The sequence below is a fragment of the Eretmochelys imbricata genome, chromosome 4 (genome assembly GCF_965152235.1).
Source record: "Eretmochelys imbricata isolate rEreImb1 chromosome 4, rEreImb1.hap1, whole genome shotgun sequence".
NCBI lineage: Eukaryota > Metazoa > Chordata > Testudines > Cheloniidae > Eretmochelys > Eretmochelys imbricata.
Genome location: NC_135575.1, coordinates 99,147,686 through 99,162,387, shown reverse-complemented (window position 1 = coordinate 99,162,387; position 14,702 = coordinate 99,147,686). Strand labels below are relative to the sequence as shown.

General features: G+C 37.2%; 1 protein-coding gene and 1 pseudogene across 1 annotated transcript in view; both read left to right on the top strand.

The window, feature by feature from the left end:
• The window catches only part of SLC30A9 (solute carrier family 30 member 9), a 67,573-nt gene that overhangs the window by 6,248 nt on the left and 46,623 nt on the right, over positions 1-14,702 (top strand). Inside the window, exons 3-7 of the mRNA XM_077815719.1 lie at positions 2,191-2,253; positions 5,666-5,765; positions 12,063-12,155; positions 12,587-12,669; positions 14,620-14,678. Of these exons, the coding sequence (XP_077671845.1) occupies positions 2,191-2,253; positions 5,666-5,765; positions 12,063-12,155; positions 12,587-12,669; positions 14,620-14,678 (398 nt within the window). The remainder of the gene's footprint in view (positions 1-2,190; positions 2,254-5,665; positions 5,766-12,062; positions 12,156-12,586; positions 12,670-14,619; positions 14,679-14,702) is intronic.
• LOC144263644 (phosphatidylinositol-3,5-bisphosphate 3-phosphatase MTMR6 pseudogene) lies at positions 8,381-10,071 on the top strand (annotated as a pseudogene).

The window sequence follows — 14,702 nt, the reverse complement described above, 5'->3', positions numbered from 1 at the left end:
GAGAAGTGTAGTCTTTATTTGTATTCCATTGCCTGCCCTCCTTCCCTTCTGCTTCATATCCTATCTGATTCATGGTAAGAAGAAACTGGAGAGGCATTGGTCCACTTTGCCCTTTATGCCTTTGATTGCGAGAACAGGGAGAGCAACCGCTTATGTGCGGATCAACGGACACTATTTGCTACAAATCTCCTGTCTCAGGCATGTGGAGTACATGTGTAGCCACATGCAGAATACAGATAGGGACCATACATCTCCAAGTACCTCTACTTACAAGTAAGTAACCTCAATTTTTAGTGATTATGTCCTTAGGTAAGTCTGTCAACCTTCCTGCGCCTCCATTTCCCTATAAGTAAAAAATGGGATGTTTTTCTACCTGACTGGACATTCTGAAGATTAATTTATTAATGTTTAAAGGGCATCTCAATCTCTGCCCACCCAAAGATCAGCAGTTCTGAATTCTAATACTTCATTCTTTTCTTGTTGGTTCATTGTGTTTGTTGTCAAGTCTCTAGAGCAGGGTAATATATTTTAAAAGGGTACTTAATGCTGTCTGAACAGTCAAATATAAATCTTGATATTTGATGTGTAATTATTTTTTTCCTATGAAAGTTTATGGCATAACCTTTCATTAAATAATGTCACTGAGATACGTTTTTGAACAAGAAAAAAGATTATCTGTACAACAGAGGGTGACTTCTGGCAAACTCTGGAAGCAAATATGCCAGGCAATCTTGTCTGTGCATATGAAGAATAATAGTTTGTCAATGCCCATTGTTTTTGAGTATGATGAGAAACGAACAGCAAAGAGTATCTTATTTATTTTGAACCATTTTTTTAACATTGCTGTTCTTCAGGCTATCCAGAGAGCAGGTAACATTTTTCAAAAGGAAGAAAGGGGCTGAGTTATTTTAAGGCTTTTCCAAACTCACTTGCGGCAAGATCATTGCAAATACATTAGAAACTGTTTCTTGTGTTTTTCTTACTGTTACTTCTGTCTTTCCCAAAAAATATACTCAAACCATGTTAGACCTTCTTGGTAGTTCCTGTTATATCTAATGGCTACTTGCTTGACTTAAGAGTAGTTGTGTAGCCAAAGCTATAAGAATATTTGACTTTTGAATCATTCAAATCAGATGTTAAGTCAGGAGCTTTTCATTAAGCAACATAGACCTATTTGAAGAATCCTTAAGATCTTCTGAGTACTTCAAATTGCTTCAGTTTCAATAAAATTAGTTTTAATTTTGCTATCGATAGCAGATGTGTGGCAAACATCCAGTGCTAGTGTACTAAACATAGTGCTAGATCTGTTTGTTGGAATCATAAGGATTTTATTCTGATGTTACAGTGAGTTAAGATGGTGATTTTCAGAATAAATATTCAGACATGCATTTGAACTATCTGATAACATTTCTTATTTGTGATTAGAACACACTCAAATTACTGTACGTGGATAGTTTGCAATGAGCCTAGTATCTGGAAATACATATTTTTCCCTTTTGCTATTCGGTGTCCCGTTCTCTTTTTAGTAAAACAACTTTTGATTGTCTGTGTTTTGATGAGGAGTAACTATATCTTCAAATTCCAAATACAAGCTAATATACTTCTGTTGTCCAGTTTCAACAGAAATTTATGACGCAAGAAAATCTGTGGATTTTGATTTTTCATAAGCTACTGTGTTCTTCAGAATCTTAACTCTTTTGTTTAAAATGTTTCCAGGTCTTCAGATGGTTTTTAATCTGTAAACCAAAGCATTTGTGATATTTTCTGCATATCTTAGACTTCATTATCTTAATGGGGTAGTAAATGCAAATCTCAGTTCTTACTACTTACATGGTAAAATTTTGCATCGAGTTTGTCCAGAGCTGTAAAGATGCAGCTGAAAACATTTTGATCCGTGACTATTTTCAAATAGCCTACAATACAGTGAAATCCCTAACAACTTTGTTGAATATCAAATTTCAACTTTCAGTGGTAAATTAATGTGTATTATCTATACATTCTCTAATTCACATTATCAGAGAGTATTCACAAATACAGTACAATGAGCTAAAGGTTGTCAATTTTTTAATTCACATGATAGTAATATAACTTTGTGCACTTCTCTGTTGGCCTTGCTAACAATAGTCTTTTATTTTATTTAATTATAATTGTTTACATGAATCAGCAGTGAGGGTTTTTTATTTTTTACAGCACGGGATACCAGCAGTGCAGGCCAAAAACCACTTTTATTGCAAGAGCCAATCCAAATAAAAGGTAAACATGTATGTTATGTTGCAATGTTACGGTTGTTAGGGTGTGGTGTTTCCTTTTAAAGTATCTTTCCGACTTTAGAAGTTATAAGACTTGGAGGAAATCATCTTTGAACATTAGGAGGCCCATGAGTAAGTAGGAAGTGTGTAAGGTAGTTCATGTCTTGGGCTTACTTACATACATGTTTGTGAAAAAACATTCATATATCAACTTTCCATTTGGTGTCTGTTTATTTTAGAGAATGTCTTCTGAAAATAGAGCTACTCAGAGATGGAGTGAATAATTAGAAATAGTGTTGCTGCCATAAGTGTGGCTTTAACTACCACTTTAAGCTGATAAATCACAGATAAAGCGGAGGTATAGATTTATCTCCCTTCATCCAGTCTAGTATCTCAGCTTGTCTTTCATGTCTTCAGGGATATCCAGTCAACATCTAAAACTCAGCATGGCCAAAACAGAGATTTTTGATCTCTTCCCCTGCTCCTAGCCTCAAGCCCTCCTTTCTCTCTTAACATGGTGAAAAACAGCATCAAGTCTATTAAGAATGCTGCAGCTAAAACACCTTCTTGGCTTGTCATTCTGACCGTGTCAGCCCCCCCGCCCCCCCCCCCGCCCCCCCGCTTCCTGGGCTTCCCTCTTCACACCTGCAACACATACAAGCTTCCTTGTCTTTATCTTTAAGACCTCCCATAACTTAACCCTAGCCTACCTAGCTGATCTAACCTATTGTCATGTTGACTACTGCCTTATCTCCACCAGTACTCCTAGCCTTTGCTACTTACCAGTTACCTTCTTCCTTAACCTCCTCTGTGCTTTTAACCACTCTGCACCTTATGCATGGGAAAAACTCCCTGATAAAATCTGAATGGTTGCTACTTTATCTTCCTTTAAATCCTTTTTTAAGACTTGCCTCTGCTCCAATACCTACAAAACTCAGGCTGCTGATCCTGGCTAGACAGGTAATACTCTGCCTATTCCTCCTCTCTCCTCTTCTACTTCCTTACTTTAAGCCCAATTAACCCTCACTTCTCCCCTCTTCCCCCAACTATAGTACATGTAATTAACGCATCTGTGTCAATACTTCACCCTACTCATTTCCTTGTATGTTCTGTTCACATCCTCTAACCTTCAGTGTGGGCCTATTTTTGCTAAGGAAAGGTGTGTTTTGTATAAAGAGATAGCTAACTCACTGTAAAGCAAGCAAGCAAACAAACCCACAACTTTTTGCTAGTGAAGACGCATCCTTTGCGTCTTTAAATTGTAAGCCCTTCAGGGCAAGGATTCCCTCTTGTGTATTTCTATGATGCTCAGCTCAGTGGGACTATATAGGCGTTTAGGCACAACTGTATCCTAAATATTTACTGTTACAGACAGTAACAAAATAACAAAACACTGAAAACTCTTAAAGGGGACACTCTTCACCTTAAAATTTGTGTGAAGTTTGGTGGGTGGTTGTTTTTAAATAATTTTTTAAACTTTTTTTTTATTACATTACTGTGGAAACTTAAAACTGAAATTATTTTTCAAATTTGTCTTCTATTTTGAAATATTGAGTGGATACTTTTTGAACTGTTGCTAATGCATATCCCAAGATATGAAAGTTGTTAAACTTGTTCAGGGGTTTGTTTAAAGAACAAAATTAAAGCATGCAAGAGCCATTTTCTCTGTTTGACAATTGTACTCTTCCATTCCAGTGCCCAAGAAACTCTGTGTTAGTGTCCATTAGATCCAAAGAGCAATCTGGGGTAGATCATGATGCAGCACATACTATTAGATGCTGAACATTTACTTTAAAACAGTGTTGTAGATTAAAAAACCCACTGGATACCATAAATACACCAGAATTTTTGTAAATAAATGCTGAAATCTGTAATGCCTGTGGGTTGCTCAGTGTCAGCTGAAACCTTTTGCTTCAAATCTTCCAGAATTCGGACCAGAAGGAAGGCACAAGCGTTAACATTGAGGATAGTTAACCATTGGAACAAGTTACCAAGAAATGTGGTGGATTTTCAATCAGTTGAAGACTTTAAATCAGGACTAGATATCTTTCTAAAAGATATGCTATAGCTCCAGCAAAAGTTATGGGCTTGATGCAGAAATTACTGGGTGAAGACTTAAAGCCTCTGTTCTGGAGGTGGTCAGACTAGAATCCTAGAGGTCTCTTCTGGCCTTAATCTATGAATTGTAAATTTTCAAAGATCTCTGTTCTCCTTTAATACACCTAATATATTCATCAACTGTAACTGTTCTTTAATGGCGACCTGCCTAAAATATTAACAGAAGTAAACTTAATAGTGATTTTAAAATTATAAATCACTGTAAGGACATTATACTTGGGTGACAAGCAGCCAAGAATGGCATAACTGGAAGTAAGATAAATTTGCATTTAAAATTGTATGTATTCTCATGGTCCCCTGCTTGTGCATCGGATTCTGAAAAATTTATAGTAGAATCTCCTAGCTAGATATTACATATAAATAAGGAATGTGTACTTTTAACTGTTCTATAATCCACAAAGCACAGTATGGCAATTTGAAGAGAGAGAATCTGGAAAGTACTAGGTGGAGTATTTAAAAAAATAAAGAAGTGGAGGGTACAGTCTGTTTCAGTTCTGGTTTAGGTCTGAAAAGATCTGTAGCAATAGCAAAATAATTAACTACTGAGATTAGAAAATAATTTGCAAAGTCTTTGGCCACCAGTGACTGATTAGAACTTTATGTTTATATCTGCTTTTTTTGTTGCCAGAATAGCTATTTTTATTATATTAAATGTCAAAATTAAGTTAAATTACTCTGTTCTTAATAATGTTTATTTCCATTCTGTCCAGAAAATTAATAATTAATAATTACAAAGCACAGTATGGCAATTTGAAGAGAGAGAATCTGGAAAGTACTAGGTGGAGTATTTAAAAAAATAAAGAAGTGGAGGGTACAGTCTGTTTCAGTTCTGGTTTAGGTCTGAAAAGATCTGTAGCAATAGCAAAATAATTAACTACTGAGATTAGAAAATAATTTGCAAAGTCTTTGGCCACCAGTGACTGATTAGAACTTTATGTTTATATCTGCTTTTTTTGTTGCCAGAATAGCTATTTTTATTATATTAAATGTCAAAATTAAGTTAAATTACTCTGTTCTTAATAATGTTTATTTCCATTCTGTCCAGAAAATTAATAATTAATAATTACAAATGCTTATTAATAATTTTCTGGACAGAGTACCTTCCTCTTTTATTTCTCTCATTAAATGTCTTTATCCCAGAATCCCTGGCAGGAAGGAAGAATTTACATGTCTCCATTTAAATGGGGTAAACTCATGCTTTCCCATGATTTCACGTAGGGCTAAATTGTTTTTCAGGGCATGCTCCATATGACTTTTAATTACACTTGATAATGCGTTTTGTTTTTGTTTTTTTTTAGTTAAAGCAGTTCTTAAAAAGAGAGAGTATGGACCAAAATACACGCAAAATAATTTCATCACTGGTGTCAGAGCAATAAATGAGTTCTGTCTTAAATCCAGGTACAGTAGTTTAAGTGAGTTAAAGTATAATTGTCAATATATTTTTGACTTGTTCGTATGTGTTTCAGAGGTGAAGAATGGCTTAGCAGCGTGGGTCACTAATCCTGACTGAAATGTCTAGGCGCCTCTCCAATATACACAATAAATTGTAGACTGACTGAGCTGATGCTTCGTTTGAAAATGACTAAGCTTCAAGCTAATTGCAGTCATGGTGGCTGATGGATTCAAACTCTTTCCTACCCTTTTAAAGGGGCATTGTAATAGTTCAATATATATACTTTTAAAACAAAATGAACTTCATTTAAGTTCTCTTTCCAACAACTCTATCCTTCCTGTTCTCTAGAGTGCTGACTCTGCATGCCAAGAAGTGCAAATCCCATTAGTCACTGAAAAGAAAATGCTATCTCTGGGACAGCCAGCTTTTCACAGGGTGCACAGGCAGCCTTGTAGCAGTAGTTAGAAACCATGCAATCTCTAAAATATGAAACCCCACTTAGAAGCCAAAAGAAGCTTCATTTTAAACTTAAGGTACTTTAATATTATATCTGTTTACAAATGCTTATTATATGTTGCCAAATTAAGACTTAACTCTCACTATTATCCTGACTTAATCACATGTATCATTCTGGACTATGGTTATTGTTACTTAAATGTATATTTAACTCTCTTTAGTGTCTGTCATCCATTGCTGGCATCCATTTAAACAACACAATTCAAAGGTGTGATCTCATTTATAAAATCCTGTTTGACCTTTATTAAATAAGTTGTTTGCAGTGGTGGCGCTGGTGTTGCCATGTTTGTCCCAGGATACAAAAGATAAAGGTAGGTGAGGTAATATCTTTTATTGGACCAACTTTTGCTGGTGGAAAGGACAAGGTTTTGAGCATTACAGTGCTCTTCCTCAGGTCTGGAGAAGGTACCCTGAGTGTCTTGAGACAAATACAAAGTGGGACATATTGTTAAGCAGAAGGGTTTCACGCATAGAGATGACCCTTCTGCTTAACAATATGTCCCACCTTGTCTTTAGCTCTGACACTCAGGGTACCTTCTCCAGACCTGAGGAAGAGTACTGTAATGCTCAAAACCTTGTCCTTTCCATCAGCAAAAGTTGGTCCAATAAAATATATTACCTCACCTACCTTGACTCACTCTCCATTAAATATGAAAGTTTGGTGACTTTTATAGCAGTTACAATCTATAACTTCTGTTTCTGCTCTGGGTCTGTCTTATCACCCTAGTATCTTAGACCAGCCAGAGGTCTTAATTAAGTGAAATCAGTTTATCATAATTTATTTTCTCTATAGGCAGATTAATTTGAAAATATGTGTTGGCTTTTACATAGGAAGTTCTGGACAGAAATAATAGGACCATAGGTTAGTTACTGTGATAAAATCAAATTAATTCCTATTTTATATATAAACATCTTCTATAATCTGAGTGTCTTGATTCAGATGCTGGAGGAAGTAACTAGGGGGACAGCCATTTTAAACTCGATTCTGACTAACCGGAAGGAATTGTGAATCTGAAGGTGGAAGGCAATTTGGGTAAAAGTGATCATGAAATAGAGTTCATGACTCTAAGGAAAGGAAGTGAGAGCAGCAGAATAAGGACAATGGACTTCTAAAAAGCAGATTTTAACAAACTCGAGAACTAATAAGTAAGGTTCCACAGTGAGAAAATGTAAGGGGAATAAGCAGTTCAGAAAAGCTGGCAGTTTCTAGAAGAGACAATATTAAAGTCACAAAAGAAAACTATCCCAAAGTGAAGGAAAGATAGGAAGAATAGTAAGAGGCCAATTTGGTGGCATGAGGAGCTCTTTAATGACCTGAAAATCAAAAAGGAATATATAGAAAGTGGAATCATGGACCAATTCCTAACTGAGAGTACAAAAGTATAGCACAAGCATATAGATATCTGAGCAAAATCAGAAAGGCTAAGAAACAAAATGTGTTATACTTAGCAAGGGGCACAGAAGGCAAGAGGAGAGGTTCTATAAATACTTTAGGAGCAAGAAAAAGACAAAGGAAAGCATAGGTCTACTACTTAGTGAAGAAAGAGAGCTGCTAATTGACTACACCAAGAAGGCTGTGGTGTTGAATGCCTATTTTGCTTCAGTCTTCTCTAAAAGAGTTAATTGTGACCAGAATCTTAACGTAGTTTATATTAACAAAAAGGGGAAGGAACACAAGCCAGAATAGGGAAAGAACAAGGTAGTTAATATTTAGATAAGTTAGATATATTCAAGTTGTCATGAATATGTAATGTACCTCAGGGTACTTCAGGAACTACCTGAAGCAATCTCAGCACTGTTAGCAATTATCTTTGAGAACTCATGGAGGATGTGAGAGGTCCCAGAGGACTGGAGAAGGGAAAGTGTAGTACCTACCTTTAAAAAGGGGAACAAAGAGGACCTGGGAAATTATAGACCAGTCAGCCTAACTTTGATACCTGGAAAGTTACTGGAACAAATGATTAAATAATCAGTTTTTATAAGCACCTAGAGGAGAATAGGTTGATAACTAGCTCCAAATTTAGAAGCGAAGGAAGATTCCCAGTGTTATATTATCACAGAAATAAAGAGGCTGCCATTTGCAGATGCAGTCAGCCGCTTTCAAGTTTCAGTGCCACATGTCTGGAGGATGAAAATATGCTGCATGCAATCAGTATAGCCAACCCTGCTCATCACTACACGTATATCCTGGACACTTAGCCTAAGCTTAATGCAATGGCAAACAGAGCAGCAGGTAAAGGGTATGAAAATGAAGGCAACTATGCTAACATTAGATTCCAGTTTGTTGGAATTGAAAACATTAATGTAATGAGATTCAGCCTGCGGAAACTTTTAGAAGTCAGCTGTACAAAAGCTTTGTCAACAGTTTCTTGTCTGGTTTGGAGAACTCTGGCTGGCTGTCATATCAAAGCTGTGTTGGATGCTGTTACGTTCTTAGCCAAAGCAATAGCAGTTGAAAATGCAACTGTGCTAGTTCATTGCTCTGATGGCTGGGACAGGACTTCCCAAGTTTGTTCCCTTGGCTCTCTCTCGTTGGATTTATAGTATAGAACAATATAGGGCTTCATGGTTTTAGTAGAGAAGGACTGGCTCTCTTTTGGACACAAATTTTCTGACAGATGTGATCAATTGATGGTGACCCAAAGGAAATCTCTCCAGTGTTCACTCAGTTTTTAGAAGGTGTGTGGCATCTCACAGAGCAGTTTTCACAAGACTTTGAATACAATGAAGCTTTTCTCCTTTAGATCCATGAACACGTCCATTCATGCCAGTTTGGAAACTTCTTTGGAAACTGCCAAAAAGAGCAAGAAGAACCAAAATTGAAAGAGAAAACATATTCCTTATGGATGAACAAAAGAAGTATCTAAATCCTCTATACAATCCAGATTTTTCCCAGAAACTTGCCCTCTGGGAGCCTAACAGTGTCCTTCAATTTTAAGTTTTGGATAAATATGTACCATCAGTTTGACTGAACTATGCACCTCAGGCAATCTGTATTTAATTTCACCATGACCATGAGTGAACAAAATAAACAACTCGAGAAAGACTTTAGCTTCCAGTCCTTTAAAATGAAACAGAATCAGGCAATCAGAAGAATTCCTCACTAAGGAACCATTGCAGTCTGTCCATCCTGCTTCCCCAGCACTCAGATATTCTCCATGCTTTAGAAGGAGCAGCCTGTTGGTATCTATGAATGACTCCATTCGAACTATAGAGGGCAGCAATACAGCAGACAATTGCTACAGTGAATAGAAAGTAGTAGCCAATATGGATATGTCAAAAACAAATCATGCCAGACCAACCTAATTTCCTTCTTTGATAGGGTTACTGGCCTAGTGGATAGCAGTAGATGTGATATATCTTGATTTTTAGTAATGCTTTTGATATTGTCCCACATGACATTCTCATAAGCAAACTGAATTACTATAGAGTGCATAACTGGTTGAAAAGTCATACTCAAAGAGCAGTTATCAATAGTTTGCTGTCAAACTGTGAGGATGTATCTACTGCGGGTCCTGCAGGGCTCTGTCTGGGTCTGGTACTATTCAGTATTTTTGTTCATGACTTGGATAATGGAGTGGACAGTATGCTTATAATATTTATGGAAGACACCAAGCAAGTTGCAAGCACATTGGTGGACAGGAGATTAGAATTCAAAAGGACCTTGACAAATTGGAGAATTGGTCTGAAATTAAAAAGACAAAATTAAATAAAGATAAATGCAAAATACTACACTTTGGAAGGAAAAATCAAATGCAAAATGGGGAATAACTGGCTATGTTACCCGGGGTTCTTTCAACCCAAACCTCCTGGTAACTTTTATTCTGTGCGAGGTGGTGTCAGGAAATAGATCGGGGTGACACGGCCATCCTACTGATAGATGGCTGGCACAAATAGGAAAACACAAGAGTGCTTTCACTTAAAGCTAAACTTTACTTAGTCTCAAGCACTTACATCCACAACAGGTTAGTAAAACGCCCCAACCCTTGATAATTACCAAAGCTGAGTGTGGCTCTTGAGTAACACAGCAGCAGGCTTCCGGTGGCCAAATCTTCCGTCTGCCGTTGGGGACTGCAAGATGTATCCAGAGGGAGAGTCCAAAAAGAGTCCAACTACCTCAAACTTTCCCCCTTATTTACACATTAAGGGACATGTCATTCTATTACTAAAGAAAACTGGTTAAGTAGGCAGTTTCAATAGTCAAGCAAGAGGTTCCTTCTGATTATCGATTAACCAGGTGTGGGTTTTTCCAGAGTTTGCAGCGTTGTGGCCCCAACAGACATTCCTGGGGCACATCCTGCTCTTCGAAAATGCATGTATCAGCCACTTCAACACAATTTTTATCAGGAAGGATGTGGGGTCAAGCTGCCCTTTCTGTTGCACCCAGAGACTCCCCTCCCCTCCTACCTTGGTCAAACCTAAGCCTGCTGACTTGGCTAATTTACAGCTTGCTGACTTTGTTGCTTTTAGCAATAAGCCAGAGTGGTTTCAGGCTCTTTACTGGTTTGCCAAAGTCTCCCTGTACAGCTAGGCAGTAGTATTGCAGAAAAAGAATTGGGAGGTTATAGTGGATCACAAATAGTATATGATCCGGTAGTGTGATGCAATTACAAAAAAGGCAAATATAATTCTGGGATGTATTAACAGGAATATCGTATGTAAGGCAGAGGAGGTAATTTGTTCTGATCTTCTTTGCATTAGTGAGGCCTCAGCTGGAGTATTGTCCAGCTTTGGGTGTCACATTTTAAGAAAGATGTGGACAAATTGGAGAGAGCCCAGAGGAGAACAATAAAAATGATAAAATGTTCAGAAAATCTGACCATGTTTCGTTTTGACAAAGGAAAACGGAGGGGGCACCTGATAAGTGTTCAGATATGTGAAGGAATGTTATAATGAGGATGGTGATCAGTTGTTCTCCATGTCCACTGAAAGTAGGACAAGTAGTAATGGGTTTAATCTGCAGCAAGGGAGATTTAGGTTAGCCATTAGGAAAAATTTTATAACTAGAAGGGTAGTTAAGTACTGGACTAGATTAGCAAGGGAGGTTGTGGAATCTGTCATTGGAGGCTTTTAATAACAGGTTATCTGTCAGGGATGGTCTAGAGACTTGGTTTTGCCTCAGTATGGAGGAATGGACTTATATGATCTCTTGAGGTTCTTTCCAGCTCTACATTTCTATGATTCTATAAAGTGTATTACAGTTTAAAAAAAAAAAAAAAAAAAAACCAACCCCCCCCCCCCCAACTGTTAGCCAAACATAGCAAATACCTGCTCAGCAACAGTTTTTACATAGCTTTAGACCTGTGTTACTGAAAGAGGCGGAAATGACCTGGGTATTGGACGTAATCCTTTAGGCTCTCTTAAAGTGCCACATGACCTCTAATTTTCATGTAGGTAGCTGCCAGAGAGGGAATTAGAGGGAGTATGGGTTAATTTATCCAAAGAATTTCTTCCTTTCAGTTGCTAAGGTGTAACATTCCCATGTTGTTAATATGGGCCCACAGTTTGGATTTTGAGCCCAGGCAAATCACATTATGATCTTCAAGAGCAATTTAAAGAACACTGTATACTGATTGTATTGCCACTGGATTGTGTTTAAGTAGAAACCCTCAGCTTCCTGTCAGTTTCTTTAAACTTGCCAAGTTAAGGAAAAAATTAGGGTAGATTTTTAAACATAATATAATCCTTTTAAGGATCAGTACGTTTGATCTTTATATTGACTCTTTTATGTATAGTATGAACATGTTTTTTGTTGCAATAAACTGTTTGTTTCCATCCTCCAACAGTGATCTAGAACAGCTGAGGAAAATCAGACGACGAAGTCCCCATGATGACACTGAGGCTTTCACTGTATTTTTGAGATCAGATGTAGAGGCAAAGTAAGCTAATTTTTTTAAAAGGAAATTATTTGGTAATTTGAGTAATTTAACTTTGGTTATATGAGAGAATGGTATAAGATATAATTTTAAAAGGTTAGCTTTATAATGAAAAGGGCAGTAATATTTTTCCTTCTCTAAATGCATTTAAATGTTTCCGTTGTCGTCGTAACTCGGGACAGGATGCAAAATTGAAGGGTCACATTGTATATATCCAAATTGAAATCTAACTCTCCCCCTACGCTGTCTTATCATGTGAGGTTAATCTGGATGGATGTCTTCTAGAAGAAATATTGATAAGCCATTATGCTACTCTGGTATTAATGAAGGCTTGGGTTATGTAGTCAAAAACTTGAAATTCAAAGCATTTTGTTTTATAACATATAGTGTGTGGAAATCAAAAGGATTTCCAAATTATTTGTACTTTCGTGCAGATCTCTAGAAGTTTGGGGAAGCCCGGAGGCTCTTGCTAAAGAGAGAAAACGACGTAAAGAAGCAGAGATAGAATACAGAGAAAGTAAGTGTTGGATTTTCAAATGTCTACAAAATGCTTTATCAATCACTGTTAACTTCAACTTCATACTTCCCTATGGGAGAATAACACATCAGTCACTTCACCCTTGTATGAGTGTCTAACATACATATGTTTTTGTGGTATAGTGTGACCATGAGAAATGTGTGTATTGTTAATGTACACAGAGGAGGTGTATGTGATGTGTTTAAATGAGTTAATCTTAACTGAACATATCCTTGCTTTTGTGGATTAATTTGTAGCTATTGTTAAACAACCTGAATGGTTTTTGAGGAAAGTTTTTTTTTTTTCTTTGTGAGAATTTACAAAAATACCAAAACCAATTCAAGCCTTGCCTTTTATTTGTTTTATGCTATTTGAACTACTGATTCATGGTACCTTATCTTTTGTAACTTTAGTCTAATGCTTTTAAAAGTATGTATTCTGATGATGCACTCTTTCCTTTAAAACAGAATTGTAGATTTTATTCATAATGTTACAACAAAACTCAATCAATTCAATATTCACAATAGATTCCATTTTTCTCTTGTTGGAAGCACTGGCCTATTAAAATAGCAGAAGCAATATTCGTTGAGGTGGTTGTTTCAAGTACGCAATTTTAAAATTAGAGGTCTGTTGTAGTTCATAGAAATAAGTTTACCATTGAAAAAGCTGGCCTGATCCTGCAAACACATAGCACCTCTGTAACTTAATACATGTGTAGTCCCAATGGAAGGGAGGGGGTACATGTCTGCAACTGTTTGTAAAGATTGTAAGAATTGAAACTGTTTTTAAGGATTTTAGCCAAATATTGCAAAGTTGGAGCCTGAAAGCTTAACAACTCGCAAAACTTTCCAGATCTTAATGTGAAAGCAAGACTGTAAAAACTGAATAAAATCTCAGTGGTACCATGCTGTTATATGAGTGTACATTTACTGTATTAGAGCACTGTCCTTTTGAAGTAGGAATTACCTATCAGGCTGACCAGTATTGTCTCATTATTTCCTTGTATTCCCGTCTGCACCAGTCTCTTCTCTCTTGTCTTATACGTGGATCGTAAACTCTTTGGGATAGGGACCCTCTTTTTGCTCCTTTTGTGTGCTTAGTGAAATGGGGTTCTGATCCATGGCTAGGGCTCCTAGGTGCCATGGTAATACAAATAATATTTGTGACAGAGCAGCAGTGTAGGAAAAAGGGTTCTGAAGTTGAGGGTGCTGAAGAAATAATCTGGGGTGAGACCCTCACACATGTTCTGGTCCCTTTACTTCAGGTAAAAGGGACAGAGCTGCATAGAGGGTCTCTAGAAGCCCAGATATGGCTAGGGGACAAATCCTTCAGCACAGCAACTGTGGAAGACAGCTATAAGGCTACCTTCCAAGGACCCTCTTGCAAGCTCTAGCATATGAGATGTGTCAGTAGTCAGGAGAGGTATGTCAGGGTAGAGTCATAGCACAAAGAGCTATGGAGGTTGTGGGGCAGCACTGGGGCAGACTGTTATTTATACAGATCCTCCCCAGGGCTCTCTGTGTTATGCCAGGGGCTGTGGAATATCCCAGAACTGGGAGGCTGCAAAGCTGGTTTAGAGCCACCATAGTTCCCTTCTCCCTGGCCTGTAGATTGTGTGGCACCTCTTAGAGATGACATACAGACTCTCACCCCTAAACTTAAATTATTTTTCAAGATGTGATGAGGCAACTAAGACACCTGTCAGCTTTTTGGTAAAGATAATTTTCGGTTTCAATTCCAATGCTAAGTATTTACCATGTTATGCCGGGGTACTGTTAAGAAACAGATCCTTTAAGAAATCTAAATTTGACCAGATCTGTCTGTTTAATATAAATGCATTTGTGTGCAGTAGCAAACTTACCTGAGTTGTGTAAAGAAAAAAAATCTTGAAATCCTGAAGTTATTTTCAACTTCTAAGTGCTGCGTGTAACTAGAGTTGTCTTATTGCAGATCTATTTAGAAACCAAAAGCTATTAAAGGAGTACAAAGATTTTCTTGGGGATACTAAGGTAAGAGATCATTTAAATTCCTTT